This window comes from Pogoniulus pusillus, chromosome 8 (assembly GCF_015220805.1).
Source record: "Pogoniulus pusillus isolate bPogPus1 chromosome 8, bPogPus1.pri, whole genome shotgun sequence".
Lineage (NCBI taxonomy): Eukaryota > Metazoa > Chordata > Aves > Piciformes > Lybiidae > Pogoniulus > Pogoniulus pusillus.
In genome coordinates this window covers 11,447,014-11,474,148 of record NC_087271.1, presented here as the reverse complement: position 1 = coordinate 11,474,148, position 27,135 = coordinate 11,447,014, and the positions used below count along the sequence as shown (strand labels likewise).

Here is a 27,135-nt window from a genome sequence, read left to right as displayed (position 1 = left end):
TGCTTGTCCTGTGCTCTAATCTTTTAGAGGGACTTGGAAACAGCACAATTCTCTGTGGTCCTGCTGAAATCTTTGTGCGTCTCACGCAGAGAACACAGCTGGCAGGGCACAATTTTGTTAGTAGTTAATACTTTTTTTTTAATGGGCCAGCTCCATAGAAGCCAAGCAAATCAGAACTGTGCTACTGTAGTTGTGGCTATGATACTGTGGAGCCAATGTGGTGTAAAAATTTACCTGCTCTGCTTCTATATAAAAACACTATTTGTGAAAGGGTGTTTAATTTAATGAGAGTCTGATGTGCATCTAACACCCATAGGAGATTTAAACACTGAATGTCTCTTTGTTAGTTGCAAGACTCTACTATAAAAGGTCTGTCAGAGGAATCCTGTGAATTTCAGTGAGGCTGTATGCCACCTCCCTGCAATGACTGTTGCTTTTCCTTTATGTCTCTAGCTCCCGTGGAAGTCCTTAACAAGCATAATAGAATATTACTATATGTGGAAAACTACAGACAGATACGTTCAGCAGGTAAGAATCTCAGTCACCTATTTAATTCTAGCAGAAGATGATTTTCTTGCCCTTCAAACCGTTTGTTGTTTCTTTATTCTCCCTCTTGGGGTTCAGCCTTTCCAATAGGTGGGCTCTGTAATGATCTGAAACACCAAGCAATCTCTTGTCACCAAACTTATCAGCCATTCTATAGATACAAACGTGGCATTTGCATTTGTGCTTTCTTTTCATGTTTGCTGCTACTTTGATTGGAACTTTCATATGTCTGTGTTGGAATTCAGCAGTTTGATGAAGGGAATACAGTTAATTTCTGCCCACAAAATTCAAGGTCAACATTAACTTCAATTTTGACTCTTTATGGAGGAAGGTGAGCAGCTGCTGTACAACAGGCACCCATCTGTGCTAATTCTCCATTTCTGCCTGCCTGTGACTTTGATTGTAGATGCATGCAGGTTCCCCCAGGAAGCACTACAAGTGAAGTGTTTGTCTGGGAAGCATGGATGGCTCAAATTCCCAGACTCGTTATACTTGAGAGTCAACTCACTAGTGTTTATGATCATTTTTATCTCTACTTGTTTAATTACAAAGGCTGCTTGATCCCTAAAACAAAGAAAGCACAATGCAAGCAGCACACAAAATGTTGCAGAATATCAGTTGCTAAAAACTAATTCCAGTATTTCATGGGAAAATTAATTAAAAGAGAGAAATCTAAAATGGACTTTTCATGATAACTATCAGCATTGTATTGAGGCACCTTTTTAAGTATTCAGAAAAGTAGAGTTATAAAAAAAGTCCTGCCTTAACTTGCTTCGTTGGAAATGCAGCCTGGGATGAAGGAAGGGTGCCTGAGGCATTGACCAGTATTTGACATGTGCTATGTTTGGGCACTGTGTGTTTATATTTGGGTGTTTAATGTAATTTTACCATTTTCTTTCTGATCAGAATGCTGTTTAAATCACAGAAGTATCTTCACAACAAGTGAGAACTCTTTTTTGCATCAACTCTGTATTATTTTTTAAAAGATTAACTGTATCCTCAGTCCGATATTTCCTCAAGTTCATTCTTTTGCTGAGTGGTAGGAAAGTGGAGATGGTGATGGAAGTTTTTGTGGTGGGGAAAGAAAGGTACTGGAGAAATGAGTTCATGGTATTTCCTTCTCCACTGAACTCTGTGTGTGGCTGATAACAGTGAGTTCTGCTGTATTGTTTGACTAGAGCTGTTCAGGAGATGATAGCTGAGTGTATTCGGCCTGTGCCACACTCAGTGTTTACAATGAGAGGAATACATTTATCTTCTTCACAGCAGCTTTTATCTTACTTCATTTCTTTCAGTGATATAAATCAGTCTAGCAATAAGGTAGGTATTACTTCAGCAGTCTCAGTGAAAATTAGAATCTTAGGCTGTTGCCTGAAAATGTCACATGAGTGCAGTCAGAACAGCAAAGAGTAGTAAGGAATTCTTGGGGAAGATAAAATCAAAAAACATCTCTGTGCTGCTCAGAAAGTCACAACTGTGACAGTTACAACAGTTGGTACAGTTACAACAGTGAAGTTCAGTTTCTGCCTACTTGAGGTATGTAATCGTTGTGGTAGTGGGAATAAGGAGTAGGGAGCAGTTTCTTTGGTGTTCACTCTTAGGTACTGTAGGAGACAGATGTTCCAGGTGTTTGATCCACACCTGTGTTCTGGGAAAGCAAAACAACTGAAGAAACCGTGCCTTGATTTAGCTGCTTAAATCTTTTGCTTTTTTTCCACTTTATTGAATTTACTTATTCCCAAAGACAAAATTGCAGAGGAAATATCTGCCTAAAAGACTTCTTTTGTTCTTGCAACAATTAAAAACCTCAAGCCTAAATTTTTGTACTGTTTTGCTGTATTCCTATGCAGTAAGTTTTTCATCGTGGTTACACTGTACCTTGAATGTGTTGCCCAACATCATGCAAGGAAGTGGGATTTGGGGAAAACTTCCAATTAGAGGCTCTGTGCTTAGGAGCCAGTGTGAGTATAAGCTGAACAGCTAGAAATTGCAGTCCAGGGATAGCACATCAATTAAGTCTGAACTGAGCCGAAGACCTCATCTCAAATTCCCAACTTGTGCAAGCAAATAATACTATTAAACATTTATGAAAGGCTTGGGAGAGCTATCTATATATAACCACAAAGAGAGTATAGGAACTTGTTGGTGAAATAATGGTGTAATACATTTGTATTTTACTTGATGTGAGCAAAGTCCTTGGTGAAGCACATCCCTTGCTGCTTTTTCCATCTGTTTCTTTGCAGTGTTTTGTCTGTAGACTCTTTTCCTTAATCTAATACCACAAAATGGTTCTAGGGCTAACAGCATTTTTATGCATAAGATATTGAATGTGTGCAAAGTAAGAATATAAAAAGTGTGTATTCCAAGTTGTTTCATTTCCTCTTCTCCTAAGAGGATGATTTACATTATACTCTAGGGTCATGTGTTATTGTCTTTAAGAAAGCATTGATAACTTTTGTCATTCTTGAAGAATCTTTGGCTAAGCAAACATAAAAATGTCCATTTGAACTATTTCCATGAATTATGCAATATAGTAGTGAAGTTATTTGTCACCTATGAGTTGCCTGCTTTGATGAGGAACAGTTAGGTGGGAGCTTTATACATCCTTCTGTATTTTCTTGGAGTAAGAAAGCACTAGCTATAATCCTGAAGCAGAATCCATCTGTTTCTTGTGAATGAGAAAGCTAAATTTTGAGTTGACTTCAACAGAAGATCCTGTCTCATAATTGAGCAATAAAATACACTCGGGGCTGGTATACCTAAGGTTGAAAACTTTAATAGAGCACTTCCTTCTCTTATGAGCAGGATAGTGTGTTTGAGGTCCATGAAAATGGATTTCTTTTGGAGTCTGTATTCAGATCTCTTATTTATTTATTTGGCTTCAGCTGTAAGATGCTTTAGAAGATTATCAACATAACTAGGGACTCAGTCATTTCAAGAGAAGGACTGACTCTCCAAGAGCACAACTGTGAGGAGGAGTAAATCCACTGTAATGTCAGTGCAGAATTTGTTCTCTGATGTAGACTCCTGTATGCCTGTCCCAAGTGATCCCAAGTGCTGTCCCATCAAAGGCACCCTTTTGAAGTTGTCCTGAAGAAAAGGAGGGAGGTGCAATTCAAGTCCAGTATCCTGTATCTCCTTTGAGTGCATCCTTTCCTTGAGACAGATTTCCTGTGTCAGTTCATAAGAGCATATATTTCTGGTTTAGGTTTGAAATGACATCCACTGAGTAAGTCCTGTTTGTTGGCTTGCTCCAGTGATTTCCAATCTTAAAAGAGTTGATGTGATGAATATGCCTACATTGTAATTCAAAGTAAAGGTTGAGTTCTTATGTTGTTGTGAATGCCAGTGTTTTTATTATAAAAATATTTTTAAATGCTACTATTCTTCTGCATATTGTGAGGGGAAGTTCTGAAGACTTCAGTGCATAACACTTTCCAAATGTTGAGATGCAGTTGAGAAGCTCCTGGGACATGGCAGTGGCAGATGACTGTTTAAATCAGTTGTATGCTTCTCTGAGAAGTGAAGGCTTTAATTTTTGCATTTTTATTTGTGTTTGAGAAGCATCTAACTTGAAAGAGGAAGATCAAATACGATGTTTCTACTGTTCTGTTTCTGATGTGGAAGTGCCACCAGAGGTAGGAAGAACAGACAGAAAATCAGTTTCAAGATATGCATATGTTGAAAAGGTACTGTAGAAAGTGGAAGAGCCCTCCCAGATAGGGAGCTTAGAGGAGTGAGCTCTGGGAAAACCTCGATGTGGATAGAAAACATCTTTAAGGGAAGCAAGCTTTCTCTGTACTTAGCCAAGAGCTGAGAGTGACATCTTAATGGACCGGCCTTTGTAAATACTGTGTGCTGGCAAAGTAGAAATAACATCAAAGAAATGTTTTTCTGCATACATAGGACCTTTTATCCCCAAACACCTCCTGGTAAGCTTACAGTAACATGAATCTATGGCAGTTTTGGCAAGCAAGTGACAAAAGACCGTAGGTACCACAAATCAGTGCTTAGATGTGTTGCTGGAGGACAAGCAGCTGGTAACGCTTGTTCCGAGCATATCACAGACTAACTACCTTCCCTGTCCCAATCTCTTCTACATCCCAGCAGCACTTGTGTATGTTCAGAGTTTAAAGAAAGAATAAACACTGTGAAAGTTCTCCTCTAAATCCAGAAAATGTAATTTATCTTCTGTGTCATCAACTAACACAGGCTCAATATTTGAGGATGCTTGAGATATCCCCATGCTGTCTAACAACTCAGCTCTTGTGTTGTAGGCCATGAAATACTCCCTGTGTTCTTGGGTTTCTTCAGCTATTTCCTCTTTATAAATGTACACTCTTTAGAAGAGGACCACAGACGTTTACTTGCTATGTCACGTTAGAAAACTCTTGCAAGCTCAGTGGGTACAAGGAATGATGTAAGATCTAAGGAGGGGATGCGTAAAGGACAGATGTTTGCTCCAGCTCTAATGTGCAGTGCTTAGTATTTTAATCCCTTGCTACACGTGAGAGAGGTTGGTGATTTCTCTCTTTTATAGATGGGGAAAATATGATGATGTAAATAAGAAGATGATATACACTTAAGATGTGCCTGCATAAATAAAGACAAAAGATTTTGTTTAGGCCAGACTGCTAGAAAAAGTTGTAAGCATTCAGGGTATGTTTTTGTGGGTGAGGATGCTGATAACCACATCAGACAACATTAAAAATTTATAGGGTAAATAAGCTTCAGGCACAAATCAATAACTGGCAAAGGATCTAGCAAAGCACTTTCTCTGTGGAGGGATTATTCTGAAATTGTGCACGAGTACATTTCAGGCGCTTCTCTTGTACCTTCTGGTATTAGTCACTGTCAGAAAACAGGACACTCATCATATCTGTCTATTGATTGCCTGCAGTCACAGGTACTTAGTGCAAAACCTTCTTGCCCGGTGCAGTGTGATACCTTCTGAAAACTTTGTTTCCCCGTACACTGGTTGGTAATGAAGGTGCACACAGCTCAGTGCTGAGCCCCAGGCAGCTTTAGGAGAGGAGAGTACTGCTAGGTCCAGGTAACTTTCAGCAATTGTTAGCTTGGAGCTCATACCATGGTCATCAATTGCAGAGAAAATCTGTGGTGTGAGGTTAACATTCATCATCAGTTCACTGAAATGTTGCTTAATACCATAAAAGACTTCAAGCCAACTGTGGATTACATTGTAGGTAGGAGAATATTTCAGCTGCTAGTAACACTTTGTGCTTGCATGAAGTTTTTACATTTATAGATTTCCAAAACTGTCATAAAATAATGACTCTAGGTAGTCCCCTAGGAGATGGTGTTAAGAAAACTGCAACATTTCCTTCACCCCACCCCAATCTAGTAATCTAGTGGAATTTTTTTTTAAATCCCACCACCAGTTCTCTGCTGAATTTCTTTCTTGGGGCTCAAACAAATAAGATTCTTATGCAAGGTTCATCAAGCAGTATTTTAAACTGTTTACTAGTATCTTATGTTGGACTTCCTTGTAATTCCTGGGGAAGGTATGAGCTCTGATCATCTGCTGGTGTAAGTGACCATGAAAAGCTGTAGCTGGGGAAAGACTAGCTGTTTTTCAGTCCATGCTGGAACAACCTCCACTTCATGAGCAGAAGGGCACCTGAGTGTGCATGTTTTTGAAGGATTTTTTTTTTTTTGAGAAGTCTCTCTCTGGAAGGTAGAGAAGGATTTCTTATGCTTTTTGGAGAAACATTGTCATAGCATTTTTTGAGGCCTGTCACTAGATGATTTGGTTTCTTAAATAAAAAGACTTGGGTAAGCTCTCTTGATGTTCTGCTTTGAATTTGTGGTTTGTATTCAGAGGGAAAACCAATTGCAACAAAATGTCTACTGTTGATCCCTCCAAGTCTGTAGGATTGTCACCTCAAAGTCATTGAGGACAGTTTTCAGGTACCAGTCCTTTTCCTAGATGAGATTTAACAGAAGCAGTCTGGGAGACTTGCCTGCACCAGCAGAGAGAATTCAGCTTTTGGATGAAGCTCTCTAAAGGTGTACTCATAGTCTCAGGATGACTTTCAGAAATTCCATTTTCTCAGTCCTGGTTCTTTTGTCTGACAACTTTGTTCTTTGATTTCTAAGACAGATTGACTTCTGTTTACCGGAAAAGTAATGAGGGGAAATCTTTAGGAGTCTAGAGAGCTTTGACGAGGAACTATGAGACTGTCAAATGCAAAAATCTTTGCTTAAGTGTGTCCTTTATATCAAAGCAAGCTTTGTGCTTATGGAGTGTGTTTATTTTGTTGTTTCTACGTCTGTCCATCACATCCCTTTAAAAAAGATTTTTATGTTTGTCCAGCTCCTCAGTGGCTCACTTCTTGCTTTTATGGCGTTTTCTGGTGCATCCTGTTTCTGTGAAGATACTGACTTCAGCTTTGCTCTTCTTTTTTTTCCCCCTATAGACTGTGCCCTGAGGCTTCTGCTCAGAAAATGTTAAGCTAATCTATTTGTCTAGAATTTCACCATGCTGATGTTTTGTCTGGAAATTGTGCTGTTACTGGCATGGATGATGAAGAGCATGGACCTGGCTCTGAGGAGGAGGTTGGGTTACAGGCCTCCAGAGGTTCACCCTAAGTTAATTTAGCTTATGTAATAAAGAGAAAACTTGAACCTCAGAATGTCTGTCTTAGACTTTATAACTCAAAACTTTCATACCATTTAAAAGCAATTCTTGGCTAGTTATTAGAATTCATTAGTAATTCCCTGTCTCTGTTGTGTTCTTGTTGGCTATCAGTAAATTCACAGCTGTAGCTAAACAAAAAAAAGGAGCAGTGCTGTTGGAGAATTTACTCCATACATACCACCAAAAGGGTCCTCTAATCTGCCTAACACCAGGAATATGCACAGAAGTTAATGGATGGTTTTACTTAAGAAAGGCCACACAGAGACAAATAACGTGTCCTAAGCATGTATCCCCATGCTCTGAAAGCCTACCTGTTTGTGTTTTCCCTTAAACACATCTCTCATTGTTCCTTAGTATCTCCTGGCCATGGTGTTTTTTGTTAGGGGCTGGTCGTTTGCTCTCTGATTAACGTCTTTTTACTGCTTTTGCAGTTCTTTGCTACCTGTACCCTGACACACGCACATGTCTAGGATTTGTTTCCTGTTTGTCTCAAAGTAGGATAGATGCTTAATGTTTGTGTGCCTGAAGCCTCTCACCTTGAGAAAGTGCAGGTGTCTACAGGTTGCCCATGGCTGATGTTTAGTCAGAAGTGATGACCAACCATAAAGTGTGTTAGGTAATTCTGCGCTGGTTTTGAGTTGAGCTGTTGGCCCTTTTAACTTTGAGATAGTATATCCTGTGTCACTCAGTCTTCAAACGTGAGGGTTGTCAACAAAAAAGTCTTCATTCAAACTCCATGACTCAGTTCAGTTTTTGAGGAGGTGTGATAAGATCTGCATTAGTTATACCTATTAGTTGCCAATTGGTGAATATTGTCAGAGAGAACAAACACAGACTGATCTGTCAGATCATCCTCTGCAGGGAGCAAAAAGAGCTCTGGGATGTCCAGTACATGACTTTGTATTGAAATGAATGGGAATGAACAGTTTGTTGGGAATCAAGAGTTTGTCCTTGGAAACTGCAAGTTGTCATCTCTCTCTGTGTGTGGTCATTTGATGCCTGCAATTGTTTTTAATGGCTGTTTTCATATGGGAAAAGGATTTTGTGGTAGCTGCTCAGCAAAAGGAAGACTTCACTATTTGTTAATAAGTGCTGTGGTTCTTTTGCAGGTGTATTACTTGACTTCCAGGCAAGGCATTTATTTTTATTCTAACTTATGTATTTTTCCTTTCCTTTTTAAAGAAACGATTGAAAGCAGCAGAAGCAGAAAGCAAGCTGAAGCAAGTGTATATACCCAATTAGTAAGTATCTTCTTATGTTGTTTCTTTGCAGAGGGGCTAGTGCAGCACTTTCTGTGGCCTACCAGCATTATGTATTTGCTTTAATAAGTAAGAGAGACATACTTGAACTAACGTGTCAGAGAACTATTAAATTATAAAATACAACAAACCTTCTGGTGATCCCTGAGCAGGCTTGAATTCCTGTGTATTTTATCTGAGTTGGTGTTCAACTAAACATCCTGATGCCAACAACTAGAAACCCTGTGGAAGAAACATTGATAGCTTTAGTTGACCAAAGCTGGCTAGAACAAAACAGCAGTCCTCCCAGTGTGCCTGTGCTGCTGCTTGTGAGTGAAAGACAAAGCTGTTTGCCCATGCTGACCTTCCACTTCTGGAACACAGGGTATTTTCTCTATGGGCAGCTAAGGGCTTTTCCTTCAGGGCTTTCCCAGGCTGTGCTGTCATGTTACTCACTTCCTTCATAGTCTATAATGTTCCCATACTGAAGCCACCATTACTTATGTTCCAGCTCTTAGTTTTATACCAACTGTGAGAGTTGGAGAGTTGCTAACAGGTTAGCACAGTTGTGAGCAAAAGGGTAGCTCAATAATACATATATCTTTTTTTTCATTTTTGTAATCAGTTGATCACTAATGCATAACTGTTTTCTAATGTGACTTTTGTATCTATGTATATACATGTTATACATATCATGGTAGACTATTAAAAAAATCAGTAAACTGTGTTTCTTCTATTGCATTTCCTTTGCATGATGCAGTCAACACTTGTTACGGTACAGAGTTTTGTCTCTTCTGCCCTTTATCTTCTCAACTTTTCACTGCCAGACACGTTCCTATGTGTATTATTCCCACAAACTCCTTTGTTCTTTTGTATTATCACCTTTCAACTGCTTATGAAGTTCTACCATGTGTTCTGTTACTTAAGGCAATATGACATTTGACATAATTAGCATGCAAAACAGTCCCTTATTTCTTGTGGAAAGAAAGGACTTCCAATTTAATTTTTGCTTTGAAGTATATCAATGTCTCAGGTGAATTTACTAAAAACTGGGTGTGATATTCAGTGTGAAGCCAAATAGTTTTCCTGCCCTGCTGTTTTTTTAACAGTATTGCCTTTTGTGGATGGTGTTACTCTGCTGGAGGGACACTGGACAGAAATGAAACATGAATTCACAATGTGATGAGCTTGTAAAGCAAAAGCCAGTGTAATTTTGACTTCAGATGCAAAAAGATACTGCAGATGAAAGAGACTGGTAGTCTTGCTGTTGCTCTTGGGTTATAATGTATGTAGATTAAGGCTCTGTATTTTAAAGGTTATGGTGTTCATTTGATAATGGCTGGCTGTAGTGATATCTTATCCCTCCACACTGTAACTCAGAAAGATAATGCTTGTTGCTATCTAGAGAATATAATCAAACCAGCAACTTACCTCTGCTTCAGGAAAAAAGACTTGTTTCTCTGCCTGTGTGCTATTTTTATCTCTGGCTTTGATTTCCAGTCACAGTTCATTTTCCTGAGTTATATACCTTTACTTACATATTATTTGACTGATAAAATGGGTGTCAAACTTTCTTCCTCCTTCAACATCCTTTCATGTGTGTCAGGAATAGTAGCAATTGTGTACATTACATATTCAATCCCACATGAAGGCTTCTGCTGTTTTTCTGCTTATTAATACCTCCAAATGTGGCAACAATTAAGTATTTCTAAGATTCCTGGATTATTTCTACTCAAGTTTCAGTACAAGGTCTGGCACAGGGGAATGTATTGCATCTGCATCGTCTTGTGGCCTAGAAGAAGATTATATTCTTAGCTTGTAATAGCAATACATGGTGTAGGGATCTAAATATCAATGTTATTGATTTGTCCTTACCGTGTTACTGAGCCCATTCTTGTTTTGAGGCTTGAACCATAATAATTCACTTGTCACTTGGAAAATAAATTACTTGATGTAGGCTGTCACAAGCCCTACGCAGAAGCATATCAACCAGTGATGAGAAACCAATCCTAACAATAACTGGTGCAAAATTGTTTGCACAGAGACACCCAGAAGGATGTCAGACTCGAGCAATTTTATATATATGTTTTCCCCCCACCCCTGTCTCTGCCTGTCTTCTGCTGATGGGATTCTTGTTTGCTATTAGTAGGAACATCTAGGGATAGGAGAGGAATATAATAGGAAAAAAATTGAAGTGATCTTCAAAGGTTATGTCTCATGTTACATACATATTATACAGTGAAAAAGAACAGCTCTGCGTGAAGCTTTAGAGTTGATGGTTTTTAATATGAGACTGTGGCTCATATTTATATTCTGTGTAACTGAAGCATAGAGTCATACAGACAATTGATGTGAGGTTATCAAATCCTCAATCAACACCCTAGTAATTGGACAAATATTTCTGCCTAGGTGTTGGACAAACACTTACCTGCTTCTTCCAAAAACCACCCTGGGTTTGGGACAGATAGCTGTAGTTAATGTGACTGGACTCAATGTTTGTATGCTTGGTAGTGCATCAGATGGAAAAGCACTAATATACTTTCCTGTTGGAAGGGAAAAGCATAAATTCAGTTGAATTCTTCATTCAGGAAATACTGAAAAATATCTTGTGGTTGTTTTCTGTAGCTATTTCTTTGTCAGTGGGAGCAGTGTTAAATGAGCAGCAGAAGCCTGAATGCATGAAGAGATTCATCCTGCCATCCACCAGCACAACTGTGGGGTTTGGAGACCTTTCCTCTTGCAAATGCAGCCTCAATTTTTCTCTCCTAGATACTCTTCAGGCTGTTGTGGAAGTCATACTCTGATTTTACTAATCTTATGGGACCATACATAGTAGTTCCTTGAACTTTTTTGACGATGGTCTGGTTGTGTATCTGGTGCATTTTGGGATTAGAATATCTGAAATCACAAAGGCAGAGATAAAATTTTGCGAGGCTTTTCTCTTCTTTTTGCTTAGATCTAAGGGATATCAGAAGGGGTGAGAACAGTAGGGTGAGAATGAAATGCTCTATACCATCCCCAGTCTCCAAAATGCACTGATGCAAAATGTAAATTTTAAATTTACATCTGTAAATGTAAATTAATATATTCTGCTGGCAGTATTTTATCTGAGAATCTCAAAGCACTTCTCAAGCTGCAAATGCTGCCTTGCCAACACTTGTAAAGTAGGGAAATATTATTCTCCCTGTCTTGGTTCTAATTTAAATTCCCAGAGACTCAAATATATTTGATGGAACCAAATAACAATTTGTAGAGTGCCCTCCCCTCTTCCCCCTTCTTTCCCAAAAGAAAGGAATTAGATGCAGAGAGAGGAAAAGGTAAGCACACCCAAGTAAATAATCTCACTCTGATTTGGAAGTTAAGAAGAAAGAAAAGTTTAACAATAAATTAAAAAGGTATCTGAGGTAGGAAGGTTACAAAGGTATGGGGAAGGGAAAACAAATACAAAATGTGTACATACGACCAGATTTTTATGTCGGTGGGTTTGTCCACCTCGTGGGTGATGGCCACGTGGTGAAACAAAGACAATCAGGAACAGGATGGTGATGCTGGTAAGCAGGGAGGCAGGGAGCACAGAGAGGGAGAACAGGAAGCGCCCCTGCTTTTATGGATCTTTAAGACAGGAAGGGGGAGTGGGCTAACCATGAATCACCTGATGGTGTTCAGACCCACCCCTGGGGAGGGGTCAAGTTCAGGGTCACTCCCCTTGGAGGGTTAACCCTGTACACTCCCTCTCCTGCCTCATTTTTAAGCTAACAGGGAAATTGGAGGAATGAATCAAAGCGTGGGATGACTACAAGGGACAGCTGCTTAAGTTGAAGAGAATCCCTTTGTCTCTAGGTTGCCCTCTGCTTAAACAACAAGACTTTTTTTCCCTTCTCTATTTAATTGCACAGAAGTCCATTGCAACACAGAAAGCTTCACGGTGTAATGCTGTTCTTTTTTTATAGCTGCGCTAGTTTAAACTGCAGTCCTCCATGTTTGGTTGGACAGAGCAGCTTATTGTCAGAAAGCACTGCTTTGCAGTCATTAGACCCATTCTTAGATGTGAATATTTGCAGTAATCCAGAGAGTTGTGATGAGAGCTCACTTCTTAGTGTCTGGATAGGGAATCTATCCACTTGCACTAAATTGTTGGAGGTAAATGGCATAGACGTTCCTTACAAAGGGTTTTTAATGTTTCCTCTTTCTGAGGCTTTATTTCTTAACTGTTCTGTTGTGTCTAGCACCACTGTGGCTTTCTGAATAACAGGAAATGTTTGTTGATGGTGTTAAGTTTACAGACATTGTTAACAACTAAAATTTTGTCACTGTGCTGTGGGTGAAATGGTAGTCATTTAGGGAGGGGATTTCTGTGTTCTGCATGGCTCAGGATGTGGAGGTGTGATTGGTTGTTTTTTTGGGGTGGAGCCAAAGTCCATGATGGTTGACTTTCAGTGCTGACTTTCAGTTCTGCCTTTCTGTGTGTGCTTTATCACCATTTTTTTTTCTTGTTTTTTAATTGAAACTGACCTATGGAATACAACCCCAAAACCTGCACTTTGTGATCCCTCTTCTAGTATAACTGACTGCTCCAGTGCAATTGAAACTCATTTAAGAGGTTTCTGTTCTTGATGTAAGAACTGGAGATGATAATTTACTGCACCATCAATATTCTCATTACCTTATTTGCATCTTTCACTTCAGTTTCATTAATTGCCTAATGATTCATCCAGTTATTCATCTGATTCTCTTGTTAATAGCTGTAGCAGGCTTTGGTGATATCAAACAAGTTTAATTAACATATCATCAACAATTAAGAGCTTTTTGCTTTTCACATGGTGAAGACATTAGCTGCCTAAAACTTATGGTTACTGCATCTGTGAAGCCTAACTTCAGTTTTGGAGCAGCACACATTCTGTTGCTTCTTGCAGCAGTACATTAATTGTACTGTTGCAAAATCCTGAAGTTATTACTACAACTTCAATGTGACAGTTTTGTGACCTGAGTGATTTGGTGATCAGCTCTCAGTTGTATATCCCTTTCATTTGTGTTTGAAGTTTGGTAAGGATGTAGAGAGGACAGCACTTAGACCATTACTCTCCTTTCTGCACAAGGTCTTACTCCTGTGGGTGCGTGCACCAGTGCCTTCTCACCTGCTTACAACCAGACAGATCAGGGCTTTTCAGCATGCGGTTCCAACAGACAAAACCCCATTTTCTGTGCCTTACTGATGACTCCTTTACTGCCTTTTTCAGAGGATAAACCAATGCACAGAAAGGAAGCAACATGTCTGATGCTGAGCCATAAGCTGTGGAGCGAGGCTTAGTTTTTTCTACTTCAGTCTTTTTGGTCTGTCTGTTGAGCAACACTGCTTGTAACAGTGGGCATCTGTGAGGGCTGTTTGTTTTACAGCATCTTGGTAATGTTTGCACATGGAGTTTGCTAGTGAATCATTGGCAAAAGTTCTTTTGCAGCAGGTTACTATAGTGACATCCCAGAGCAAATATGCTCAGCGGCATGAATGTACTTTCTTTCAACTTTCCCTTTGTTAAATGTCTCTGCACATCTCCTGCCATCTGTAGCTGTCAGAACTTCGTGCTGTTCTGATAAGCACCCTGAAACACTTTTAGTCCTAGTAAGAGCTGGTCAAGTAAGCAAAAGGGGAAAACCGTGGCTTTTTGATCTAAATGCTTTGTTTTCCTCTTCTCTGTTTCTTTTGAGTTGTGTATGGGCTCCTCAGTGTACTGAAGGAACAAAGTGTTAGCAGTATTTCTGTGCTGATTAGTTTCCTAAGCTTTCTTTTCTGCAGAAAGGCTCTGGACTTTACAGCAAGGAATACCATCAGAATATTATCTAAAGTTTTTCTTGGACCAGGCAAATATTCTTTTACCTCCTTATGCACTCTATGTGTGGTCTTTGTAGATTGTTCACTGCAGAATCTATTTTGTCTCTATGGAAATGGAGCATTACTTAGTTCTGTATCTCACTGTCTGATCAGACATTTTCAAATGAAGAGAAGGATCACCTTCTGGTTTCCAGGACAGCGTAAGCTTTCCAGTAGTGTTTGGGTTTGTTCTGGAGCTGCAAAGGCCAGTTGTCTTCAGAACTCAGTCACTAGGTACTCCTTTCCTTTCAAAGGTCATTGCTGAGAATGTGAAACGTAATATTGGTGCCCTGTTAGAGATTAATTTGGCTGTTTTCACTCAATGCTTATTTTTGCAGTACTAGCCAGAGCGATCATGAAATCACAGAATGTTAGGGTTGGAAAGGGCCTTGAAAGATCATCTAGTTCAACCCCTTTGCCAGAGCAGGATCACCTAGAGTTAGGTCATCCAGGTAGGTTTTGAATGTCTCCAGAGAAGGAGACTCCACAACCTCTTTGAGCAGCCTGTTCCAGTGCTCTGTCCCCCTCACAGCGAGAAAGTTTTTCTTTGTGGTCACACGGATCTTCCTATGCTCCAACTTGCACACATTGCCACTTGTCCTATCCTTGAACATCACTGAGAAGAGCCTGGACCCATCTTCTTGACACTCACCCTTCACTTATTTATAAGCATTAACAAGGTCATCTTTCAGTCTCGTCTAGGCTAAAGAGCCTCAGCTCCCTTAGCCTTTCCTCATAAGGAAGATGCTCCACTCCCTTAATCATCTTTGTGAATCTGTGCTGGACTCTTTCAGGCAGTTCCCTGAGGCCCTTCTTAAACTGAGGGGCCCAGAAATGGACACAGTACTCCAGATGACACCTCACTAGAGCAGAGTAGACAGTGAGGAGAACCTCTCTTGATCTGCTGGCCATGCCTCTTAAAATACGTGCCAGCATACCCTTGGTCTTGGCATCAAGGTCACATTGCTGGCTCATGGTCATAGGATTATAGAATTACAGAATGGTTTAGGTTGGAAGGTCCTCAAAGATTGTCTAGTTCCAATCTCCCACCGTAGGTAGGGACACCTCCCACTGGAGCAGGTCACTTAAGGTCTTATCCAACTTGGCCTTGAACACCTTCAGGGAGTGAGCATCCACAACCTCCATGAGCAACCTGTTCCAGTGTTTCACCACCCTCACTGGAAGGAACTTCTTTCTACCATCTAGTCTAAAGCTACCCTCTTCTGGTTTAAATCTATTACTCCTCATCCTGTCATTACAAGACCTCCTCAGCCTTCTCATAGGCCCCCTTCAGATACTGGAAGGCCACTATAAGGTCTCCTTGAAGCCTTCTCTTGTCCGGGCTGAAGAGCTGCAACTCTCATAGCCCATCCTCATAGCAGAGCTGCTCTAGCCCTCTGATCGTCTTTGTGAACTCACTCCAACAGTTTGATGTCCTTCTGGTGTTGGGGGCTCCAGAATTGTACATAGTACTCCAGGTGGGGTCTGATGAGAGCAGAGTAAAGGGGGAGAATCCCCTCCCTTGCCCTGCTGCCCACATTGCTCTTGATGCATCCCAGCACACAGTGGCTGTCTGGGCTGCCTGTGCACACTGCTGGCTCATGTTGAGCTTTTCATCAACCCAGACCCCCAGGCCCTTTTCCTCAGAGCTGCTCTCAGCCATTTGCCCCTAGCCTGGATTTGTGCTTGAGATTGTGGTGATCCAGGTGCAGGACCTTACACTTGGCCTTGTTGAATTTCATGAGATTGTCCTGGGCCCAGCTCTCCAGCCTGTCCAGGTCCCTCTGGATACATCCTTGCCCTCTAGCAAGTCAATTGTGCCACACAGCTTGGTGTCATCTGCAAACTTGATGAGGGTGCACTCGATTCCTCTGTCCATATCACTGTCAAAGATGTTAAACAGCACTGACCCCTGAAGGATGCCACTTGTCACTGGTATCCAGGTGGACATTGTGCCATTGATCACCACTCTCTGCATGCGACCATCCAGCCAATTCCTTATCCAACAGTGCTCCATGTTTTTCCAGTTTGGTGACCAGGATGTCATGTGGGACAGAGATCAAATGCTTTACTCATGTCCAGGTAGATGATGTCAGTTGCCTTTCTCTACCCACTGTTGCTGTGTCATCCTTTCCTCTGCTCTCTAGCAGGTCAATCCCCAGCCTATACTGATCGATAGGGTTGTGCTTTCCCAGATGCAAGACTCTGCACTTGTCCTTGTTAGATTTCATTCAGTTTCTTCCCACCCAACTCTCCAGCTTGTCTAGGTCTTACCAAATGGCAGCACAGCCTTTGGGTGTGTCACCCACTCCTCCCAGCTTTGTGTCATCAGCAGATCTGCTGACAGTGCACTCTGTGCCCTCAGACAGGTTGCTGATGAATATATTGAATAGTACTGGTCCCAGGGCTGGCCAGGTTTGAAGAGACCTCCAAGATCATCCAGTCCAACCTAGCACCCAGCCCTAGCCAATCAACTACACCATGGCACTAAGTGCCTCATCCAGTCTTTTCTTGAACACTCCCAGGGACAGCGACTCCACCACCTCCCTGGGCAGCCCATTCCAATGCCAATCACTCTCTCTGTGAAGAACTTCCTCCTAACATCCAGCCTATACTTCCCCCAGCACAACTTGAGACTGTGTCCCCTTGTTCTACCGGTGGTTGCCTGGGAGAAGAGATGAACCCGCACCTGGCTACAGCCTCCCTTCTGGTAGTTGCAGACAGCAATGAGCTCTGCCCTGAGCCTCCTCTTCTCCAGGCTAAACAACCCCAGCTCCCTCAGCCCCTCCTCATAGGGTTTGTGTTCCAGGCCTTTTACCAGCTTTGTCACCCTTCTCTGGACACATTCCAGAACCTCAACATCTCTCTTGAATTGAGGGGCTCCGAACTGGACACAGTACTCAAGGTGTGGCCTGAGCAGTGGATACAGACCTCCAGCTATATTCTTTCCCATTGACCATAACTCTGACTTCTTTCCTTCAACCACTTCATATCCACCTCACTCCCTGACAATCCAGACCACACTTCCTCAGTTTAGCTGCAAGGCTGCTGTGGGAGATGGTGTCAGATGCCTTACTGAAATAAAGATAAACCACATCCACTACCATCATCTGTCCACCTGGTTATCATAGTATCATATCATAGTATCACAGTATCATCAGGGTTGGAAGAGACCTCACAGATCATCAAGTCCAACCCTTTACCACAGAGCTCAAGGCTAGACCATGGCACCAAGTGCCACGTCCAATCCTGCCTTGAACAGCCCCAGGGACGGTGACTCCACCACCTCCCCGGGCAGCTCATTCCAGTGTCCAATGACTCTCTCAGTGAAGAACTTTCTCCTCACCTCCAGCCTAAATCTCCCCTGGCGCAGCCTGAGGCTGTGTCCTCTTGTTCTGGCGCTGGCCACCTAAGAGAAGAGAGCAACCTCCTCCTGGCCACAGCCACCCCTCAGGTAGTTGTAGACAGCAATAAGGTCACCCCTGAGCCTCCTCTTCTCCAGGCTGCGCACCCCCAGCTCCCTCAGCCTCTCCTCATAGGGCCTGTGCTCAAGGCCTCTCACCAGCCTCGTCGCCCTTCTCTGGACACGCTCAAGCATCTCAACGTCCCTTTTAAACTGGGGAGCCCAGAACTGAACACAAAAGGCTATCAGGCTGGTCAAACATGACTTCCCGTTGTAAAACCATGACCATGTTCCTGATCTGCCTAGAGAGAGCATCGAGGAGAAGTTTCTCTGTCACCTTTTCAGGGGTGGAGGTGGGGCTGTGACTAGTCTACATTTAATAAATATTCTAGGTCACTGAACTGAGTGTGACTTCTGTGTCAGTGTGCAACTGATATGTAGGAATACGCATTTTAAGAAAGCTGTTTTATAAAGCTCATTTAGAGACATTTCTGCTTGAATCACAGTATCACAGTATCATCAGGGTTGGAAGAGACCTCATAGATCATCAAGTCCAACCCTTCACCACAGAGCTCAAGGCTAGACCATGGCACCAAGTGCCATGTCCAACCTTGCCTTGAAGTGCCCCAGGGACGGTGACTCCACCACCTCCCCGGGCAGCCCATTCCAGTGTCCAATGACTCTCTCAGTGAAGAACTTTCTCCTCACCTCCAGCCTAAATTTCCCCTGGCGCAGCCTGAGGCTGTGTCCTCTTGTTCTGGTGCTGGCCACCTGAGAGAAGAGAGCAACCTCCTCCTGGCTACAACCACCCCTCAGGTAGTTGTAGACAGCAATAAGATCACCCCTGAGCCTCCTCTTCTCCAGGCTAAACAATCCCAGCTCCCTCAGCCTCTCCTCGTAGGGCTGTGCTCAAGGCCTCTCACCAGCCTCGTCGCCCTTCTCTGGACACGCTCAAGCATCTCAACCTCCCTTTTAAACTGGGGGGCCCAGAACTGAACACAATACTCAAGGTGTGGTCTAAGCAGTGCAGAGTACAGGGGCAGAATGACCTCCCTGCTCCTGCTGACCACACCATTCCTGATGCAGGCCAGGATGCCACTGGCTCTCTTGGCCACCTGGGCACACTGCTGGCTCATGTTCAGAATAAGTAGATTCCAAATAATGGACTTTATTAATTGGGAGTAAATGGACTATGCCCACTCTCTTCAGGTAAGAGAACACAGGTGAAGCATAACTGGCACAAGTTGGTACCAAAGGTTGCCTTCTTTTTGTTGCTTGTGTAAACTGAGATCCTAACAGCACTATGGAGTCTTCACATGTTTTGTGAGTGCCTCGTCTGCTCCTCGTCTCTGAAACTTCTTCTGTGTCTTCTCCCACCTTCATGATTTCCTCGGAAGTCCTGTCCCTGCAGTATTGACTTTCTGCCCTTCTTGTTCCCTCCCAAGCCAAGGATTTTCTTTTTATGCCTCATTTCCCTCCTCAAACACCTATTCCTCTTCAGAGATTTTGTAGTATTCCACACTGCTGTCTATGCCAAGGTTTTGTTTGCCCTTCCCTTCTCAGGTCCTGTCAGTAGCTTTCTCTGCTGAGTCAACATTTTTAAGAGAGAATAGGGATGAGCTGAGATCATTCAGATGCTGTTCTGTAAGAATGCATTAGTGACAGCCATCAATGTATTTCTTGCTCTGCAGATCTTGGGCTTTCAGACCTTTTGCACTTAGTAGAAACCTGGATGCTTTCTGTCAGAAAGGCAGACCATAGTTTAAGATTTGTCAGAAGGCTCCTAATCATGCAAATCTCTGTATATGCTACCCCAAAGATTTTATTCAGTGTTTTCAGTGTGCTCACGTGAATTGTGGCTCCACAATGCAGAACTTTGCGATAGACAGGGTGGGCATATTTGTGACTGCCTGAACAAGGCAGGGGTTGCCCTTCCTCTGCCTACCTTTCCTGCTCTATCCCTCAGCTCTCTTTTTGGGGATTTAAATGGAAGATCACCCCTGAGCCTCCTCTTCTCCAGGCTGAGGGAGCTGGGCCTGTTTAGCCTGGAGAAGAGGAGGCTCAGGGGTGATCTTATTACTGTCTACAACTACCTGAAAGGGCATTGTAGCCAGGTGGGGGGTGGCCTCTTCTCCCAGGTAACCAGCAATAGAACAAGGGGACACAGTCTCAAGTTGTGCCAGAGTAGGTATAGGCTGGATATTAGGAAGAAGTTCTTCCCAGAGAGAGTGATTTCCCATTGGAATGGGCTGCCCAGGGAGGTGGTGGAGGCACCGTCCGTGGGGGTCTTCAAGAAAAGACTGGATGAGACACTTAGTGCCATGGTCTAGTTGATTGGATAGGGCAGGGTGATAGGTTGGACTGGATGATCTTGGAGGTCTCTTCCAACCTGGTTGATTCTATGATTCTATGATTGAGGACAGAGATCTGTAGGTGAGATGTTTGTTTCACCTAGATTAGAATGGCAGGCATAGTAAGATACCTACCTGCCCTCACTGGTTTATTGTTTTCAAATGAACTTGGACTCTTGAAAATGGCATTTAAGTGTTACTCTCTTTTTTTTTTTGTTGTTATTGCTGTTGTTTAAATATTATCAGGAGACAATGTATTCTTGGAAGTCAAATTGCTGGTAAGTACAGCGTGTTCTGGAAGCCATACAATGAATGAAATTTATATCTTCAAACATTTTGGGTTGTACTTTTGAAATGAGGTGCCTTAATTAATGTCTTGTCCTCCTTTCTTGCTTTGTGTTTTAAGTAACAAGCCAAACCCCAACCAGATCAATGTAAATAATGTCAAACCAGGAGTGGTAAATGGTACTGGAGTACAGGCACAGAACGCGGGAGCAGGACGGGCCTGTGAAAGCTGTTATAGTAAGTGACGTGCCAGTCTGGCAGTTGTGCATAGTGTGAGTGCTGTGCTGGAAAGGCTGAAGTAAAAGCTGTGGTGTTGTGGGGGGAGATGGTAGAGAAGGGTGGGGACACAGAATTTAACATAGCAGCATTGAAGTGAAGATGGGGTTTGAGTTACTACATGCAAGTTTACATTTGTAAATAGAATTAGGAAGTACTAAGAGGGAAGTTATTAAATGCCCAATGTTATGTCAGGTAGCTATTGAGCAAAGACTTACATCACCAAGGTGTGAATTTGACAACTTTTTCATAACCTTGTGGTAGATTTCAAAATATATGATGATACTTTATTTGGTCTGCTGTCTGGTATTAATATACAGAGTTGTAATGACTGTGCTGTTTTATGGGGAGCCCTTAGAGATGCTGGACAGTGGGACTGTCCAAGAAGTCAAGTCACAGATTGTATATGGTTAATGTACAAAGAGTTCTTGAAGACAATCTTCCTCTCCCATGCTCTGCACACATTGTTGTGTACCAGCCTTGCAAAATGAGAACTTTGTTTCAGCAGGAGGGAATTTTCCCATCCTACTAGCTGTTTTTCTACTACTCACATCCTAAAGGGGGTTTATATGTGTAATTAGTTATGCTGAAATCATAAGTACATTTAACAGTGATGACAGCGAAGCCATTGTCACATTTAAACGTCTGCTTGAACTCTGCACTGTCTTTGTGTGGGTTTTCTTTTGTGATGATTCTTAAAGAGAATAAGCTCTGAAAATTGATCCTGTTTAAGGATATATATAATTTCCACCTTTGTTATCTCTAGCCACACAGTCTTACCAGTGGTATTCTTGGGGTCCCCCTAACATGCAGTGTCGCCTCTGTGCATCCTGTTGGACATACTGGAAGAAATACGGTGGCTTGAAAATGCCAACACGGTTAGATGGGGAGAGACCAGGACCAAACCGCAATAATTTGGTAGGTATCTGCAGAGCAGGCTGCTCAGGGCTCTGGCTTGTTCACTGTTCTTAAATATTTAAAAGGAAAAAGAATGCCTTCTGCCTCCATTGTTGTCCTTGGGGGGTTGGTATTTCATGTCTTGCAGAAGCTGGCATGTTAACTTCAGCTCTAAGTGATTCGTTGCTAGGTACTGCCCCAAGAAAAAAATCCAACCATTATTTGTTTAGCAGACTAGCCATGGTGGGATAACTTAATGAAGATGAAGAACACTGCTGAAATGCCATCCAGTGTTTCCAATATTGGGTTTCCACAATTTTTGCTGGAGGGGGAAGATGGCTTTTTTTATTCCTTAATGGAATTTGTTATTTCCTGAAACCTGTTCCCTTTCCTGAGGCATTTTGGAATTAGGTACCTCAAATAGCTAGTGGCGTTTCAGAAATCCCTTACCCTGTTTTTCTAGTCCATCCTTTTTTTAAAATTTTAATTAATCCTCTCTCTTGGGTAGGGTTGAATAAGCATTGTATGGACTCCTTCTATTGAATTTTCCCCCTTTTTTTTTTTAAACACAACATTCTCAGAAGTTTTATCTTTGGTAAGAGAGGTGCCCATGCTAATGTGGCACACTGATGAAGGGAGAGATGGCCAGGTCACTATCAGCTGAGGTGACAAGAAGTTGTTGCCAGCAAACCTCACCTGTTCTACCTGAGGGTAGGTAAGGAGCAGCAGCTACAAATCAGCAAGATTGGAAATAGATGATTTTTAAAGTCCCTTCCAACCCATTCTATGATTCTATGAAGTTCAATATGGAAGCATTGAGCTATTTGGGAAAAGTACATGGACAGACAAAAGTGCACATTGAAATTTAATCTTAGATTACTTTTTCCCTCTGTCCTAGTATTTGCTGTATTTCCCTTTCTATATTTCTTTCATTTAACCTCTGTCCAGGATTCTGTTTGCCCTCTGAAGCTACCTAATTGCTGAGATAACTGCCAAGTTTTATCAAACTTATCATACTTCTTGTTTATTAATTAAAATTGTTTAAGTAGTCTGAGGGGAAAGCCTGATTTTCCCCAAACTGAAATTTCCTTTTGTTTTCCAGATTTGAGTTAGCAGGATACTACTTTCATTATTTTATTGGTTGACTTGTTATCTTTTCATGAAGATACAGCTATGGCTCTCTGTAGTCAATAACTATCTTGCAGTAGCATTATTTATTACTTGCATTGAGTATTCCATGCATTCATGGAGTTCAGAGTAAGAATTAAAACAGATGTTCTTGCAGCTTGAAGACAAAAACATCCTTGCATGCTGTAAGTTTGCTCTTGCAAACTTGTGATGTATATTTTGGTCATTCTTTCTGATTTTTCTCTCCTCCTTACAAATGATTTGTTTGAAAGAGTTTGCATTTTATATCCAGGGCAGCTCTTATGCACCTAAAGTTGGAGAGTCTCTTTCCACTGACTGTAAGCACTGAATCATGTGATAGTATCAGGTAACTTCTTCAGGTCTGGCTGTTGTACCCCTGTTTTTAAAACTTGGGACAGCAGAGAAGTAAATACTTCCCTGTGAAGACAAAACGTTTTCCTTCATTTCATCCTTTGAAGTTTTTCTATTTTGGAGGAATAGTCCAAACATTGATGTGTGTGATTTGGGAAATGGGGATAGTAGGACTGACAATATTTTGATCTGCAATACAGTCTCTCTTCTTACATTTGTGTGTCAGTAGTTGAAAGTGATTTTATATTACATTCTTTCTTTAAAACCATACTTTCTAATAATCACTTTCTAGTAACCATGTTTATTTTTTCCCTCTCTTTTTAGAGTCCTCATGGTGTGCCAGTACGAAACAGTGGGAGTCCCAAATTTGCTATGAAAACACGGCAAGCTTTTTATCTCCATACAACAAAACTGACAAGAATTGCCAGACGTTTATGTCGAGATATCTTGCGCCCTTGGCATGCTGCAAGACATCCCTACCTGCCTATTAACAGTGCAGCAATCAAAGCAGAATGTGAGTGCTGATGCACCTGGGACCAAAGCAGAAGCCCTTTGAGTTTCCTTTCTTACAAAGTCTGAGTGGCAACCTCTTCAGATGCTCTCTTGCAATTGATTTCACAAAACCTAGCTGTATTTGCAGAGCATTCTAACTGATTGTAGGCTGGACAGATAACTGAAAATGCACAAGTTGTTTGTTTTTCAATATCCATCTTTGCTGATCCATTTAGTGATCTTCTGAATTCATGCTTGCAAACTCTGCAAAATTGCAAAGCTTGAGTTATTCGTATAGTTTTGCTGTAATATCTAAATGTCTTTACCCTCTAACTGTTTCTTTTTGCTTTACAGGCACAGCACGTTTACCTGAGGCATCAGAAAACCCTTTGCTATTAAAGCAGGTGGTTCGAAAGCCTTTAGAAGCAGTACTCCGGTATTTAGGTATTAAAAAATAACCCAAACACAAAACCCACCAAACACAAAAAAAAACAAACCCACAATTGAAAAAAAAAACCCTACTAATTCTGCCAACCCCTCCTCCTTTTGTTTGCTTCTGGATTTAGATGATGGTTCTGAATTGAAAACAAAGCAGGAAAACCTCTGTGTGAACTTACTTTTCCTTCTTGGTTTGCCAATCCTAGTGGCTCAGCAGTCCTCTCTGGGCTCGCAGAGCTGTGTCAGAAAGTTTTTCTAGTGAAGGGAAGGATGTGTTTGTGTTTTTTAATGTATTTGTGGACAAGTTAGAAGGCATAAATATGTTTTGGGAGCAGTTGATCAGTCAAGTGTTCCATTTTTCAGGCTATCTGGAGACAGTTCCTATAGTTGGGTCCTTCAGGAGGTCTCTTGGATTAAGGACAGCACTATGTCCCACAGCCTGTGAATCAGTTGGTGGTTCTTCTGTGCTGGAGCTGAACAATACTTCCATTCTTCACTTTCTTCTTGGTTTGGGTTTTTTGTGTTGGTGGGTTGTTTTTCTTTTTTTAAGGATTTGGACTATCAAGGAAGTACTGAGTAGATCTGTCCAGGACTTTGCTGTAAGTTTTAGGTGCTGGAAGCATCTGAAGTGATGCTACATGACACACAAGCTCTGACAAATGAAGTCAAAATCATTTTCCCTAGTTGCTAGAGATACCCTGAAGACATGTCTCAGGTTGTTAGAGCAGTCTAATGTGAGTCTAACTGCAGAAAGCTAGCTTGGGCAGTGATACCTTGAAGGCTTCCAGATTAGTAAGGAAATTGATTGCCTTTTTATTCTGTTAAGAAACACTGGAGTTTTTTTTCCTTTGAACATTTTTGTTGATGAAATACTGTAAGACTCAGAGTTTATTAAATATTTACTGCTTCTCTGTTGAGTGTTGTACTTCTACTGTATACTAATGAGATACTGGGGCTGAGAAACCTTTGTATATGTATAATGCAACCAAAGCAAGCCACTAAAATGAGAAGTTTTGCAGTTGGATAAAATCCTGCTTTTAATAGTTGTACAGAATGTAGCAGTGGATTTTGAGATTTCATCCATTTTGACTATTGAGCTGGGTGAAGGGAGTGAAAGAAGTAGAGGGAGCCTGGTGGACTGGAGAGGACTTACTCAGTCTTTTTAGTGGGACAGCTTGTGCTTGATCTTTGCCTTGGCCAAAAGTTTGAATTCATACCTTTGGTGTTCTTTACAATAGTGTTTTGGATGCTTAGTTGTTTGGCCAGTTTGGAAATTGTATTTTTTTAATGAACTTTGCAAAACTGGCAGAGGTGGAATTTTCCCCAGTGTTTAGAGTCTTTCATGGCTACTCAAAGATGGCTTTTAATAGAGCCATCTCCAAAATGATCCCATATTGTTGGAGAATAGTGTTTTAGAAATAGGTAGAAAGTACTTTTGTTACCAACTTTTAGGATAATATTCTGTAATTGATTTTAGCATCTTCAGCATAGGTGAATTCCTAAATATACTTCAAATGCTTTATTCCAGTCAGAATTATTGACTTGAGGTATTTTGTATGTAAGGGGAAGTATACTGGGTCACCTTGAAGTTTGCAGTTTGTTTTCAGATGTACAATTCCAGTATCTTTGCTAATACAAAATACACTTTTTTTACAACAGAGTCTCATCCATGCCCTCCGAAACCAGATCCTGCAAAGAGCTTGTCCAGTTCTCTCAACAGTCTGACTCCTGCTAAGTTTACACCTGTCATTAACAATGGGTCACCAACTATCCTGGGAAAAAGAAGTTACGAACAACACAACGGAATGGATGGTAAATACATCTCTACAAAACCTACGTTGTCTACTTAGGCTTTTTCTTCTCTCTTCTGTGTGCAAGGAGATTATTTATAACTATAGCCCTTTATAGAAAAATCCAAGTTTCTTATTCTCGAGGGAGGTTATTTTTTTCCCTTTTGTAGAACTCACTTTTCCCATTTCTCCTGGGTGAGACATGTGATGTGTACTGCCTGAGTGGTGCCTTCATATAAAGCTCCTAGAACTCTGCCCGCCTTGGGCAACCTTGCAAATGGGATAGTGAAGGAGAAACTTCCACTGGGTTTTTGAGTAGTATGAAGAAAACCTAAATAGCTTTTTAGGGCAATTCTTTCTTTTTCTTTTGAGGTTTACAGGGTTTTACCTGTAGGTAGTAGCTGTGCAGTTCCCAGGTGGCTTTGTAACACGGATCACTTGGCTTTCAGCAAAGCCATCAAAGGCTGCATGCTGTTGAGAAAGGCAGATGTGTCTGGTCTGGTATGGCACAAAGCTGCTCCTGCCTTGCAGAAAGCCACCATTTACTTTTGTTGGCCCTGTAACTGAGCACCTCTGTGCAGTGGAGTTTGGGCTTCATCTCCTAAAGAATGAAAAGCAATGAAATGTTTGAAGGAGGAGACAGATGTAGGAGGTACCTGGCATGGACTCCAGGATTCTGTTCTGAAGAGCTGCTCTTGCCTGAGAGCATTGGGCAAGAGAAAGTGAATGCTTTTTCTCAGATGAGGATAAATCAAGGGTTTGGTCTTACTGGAAGTAAGACCATGACAGGTATCTTTTATTAGTAGGGAAAAGGGATGGTTAGTTTAATGGTGACTGAGCAGAGAGGGAGGTACAAAGAATCTCATTTTTTACCTTTATTTTTAACTTGATATGTGGCTTATCTGAAGTATAATTACAAACATTTGATTTCTTATTTTTTGTGTTTTAACTTTAAGAACTTTTTTAACTGCTGCTGTTCAGGTTGCTGATGTGATGTTTTTCTCTTTTCTGTTCACTTGTGCTCTATCAGGCAACATGAAGAAGCGCCTGTTGATGCCTAGCAGGGGTAAGACCTTGAAGCTGTGCTCAGCTTATGCTAGGAGAGTGATTTTTTAGTTTCATCTGCTGGCTTGTCTGTGCTTTGTGGCTATGAGTCTATGTGCACCTTCTGTGTTGATGTCTAAGTGTTCTTTGGGCAACCATTTCTACCCATGGTTATGCTGCTCACATTCCAGGCTTTTCACATGCAGGTGACAGATTGTAAAGCTGTACTGAAGATGTGAAGTGCTATGTTCAGAATTGATTACTAATTCTTCAAGTGCACAGAACAGTTTTGTAGCAGTTCTGTAAAACTGCTGAAGGCTGTGGTGGTTGGTTTAAAACTAGGTGTTGTGA

At 41.5% G+C, this 27,135-nt stretch overlaps 1 protein-coding gene and 1 long non-coding RNA gene across 5 annotated transcripts in view; one reads left to right on the top strand and one right to left on the bottom strand.

The window, feature by feature from the left end:
* The window catches only part of MTA1 (metastasis associated 1), a 92,913-nt gene that overhangs the window by 44,407 nt on the left and 21,371 nt on the right, over positions 1-27,135 (top strand). For all 4 annotated transcript variants that reach the window (XM_064147203.1, XM_064147204.1, XM_064147205.1 and 1 more), the window contains exons 10-17: positions 454-528; positions 8,387-8,445; positions 20,469-20,584; positions 21,390-21,541; positions 23,345-23,534; positions 23,867-23,956; positions 25,610-25,762; positions 26,771-26,806. In XM_064147203.1, coding sequence (XP_064003273.1) covers positions 454-528; positions 8,387-8,445; positions 20,469-20,584; positions 21,390-21,541; positions 23,345-23,534; positions 23,867-23,956; positions 25,610-25,762; positions 26,771-26,806 — 871 coding nt within the window. The remainder of the gene's footprint in view (positions 1-453; positions 529-8,386; positions 8,446-20,468; positions 20,585-21,389; positions 21,542-23,344; positions 23,535-23,866; positions 23,957-25,609; positions 25,763-26,770; positions 26,807-27,135) is intronic.
* On the bottom strand, positions 10,629-12,076 carry LOC135177851 (uncharacterized). Its single transcript, XR_010303197.1, has 2 exons — positions 11,903-12,076; positions 10,629-11,340 (listed from the first exon to the last, which is right to left on the bottom strand). It is a non-coding gene; the product is annotated as an uncharacterized LOC135177851 (long non-coding RNA).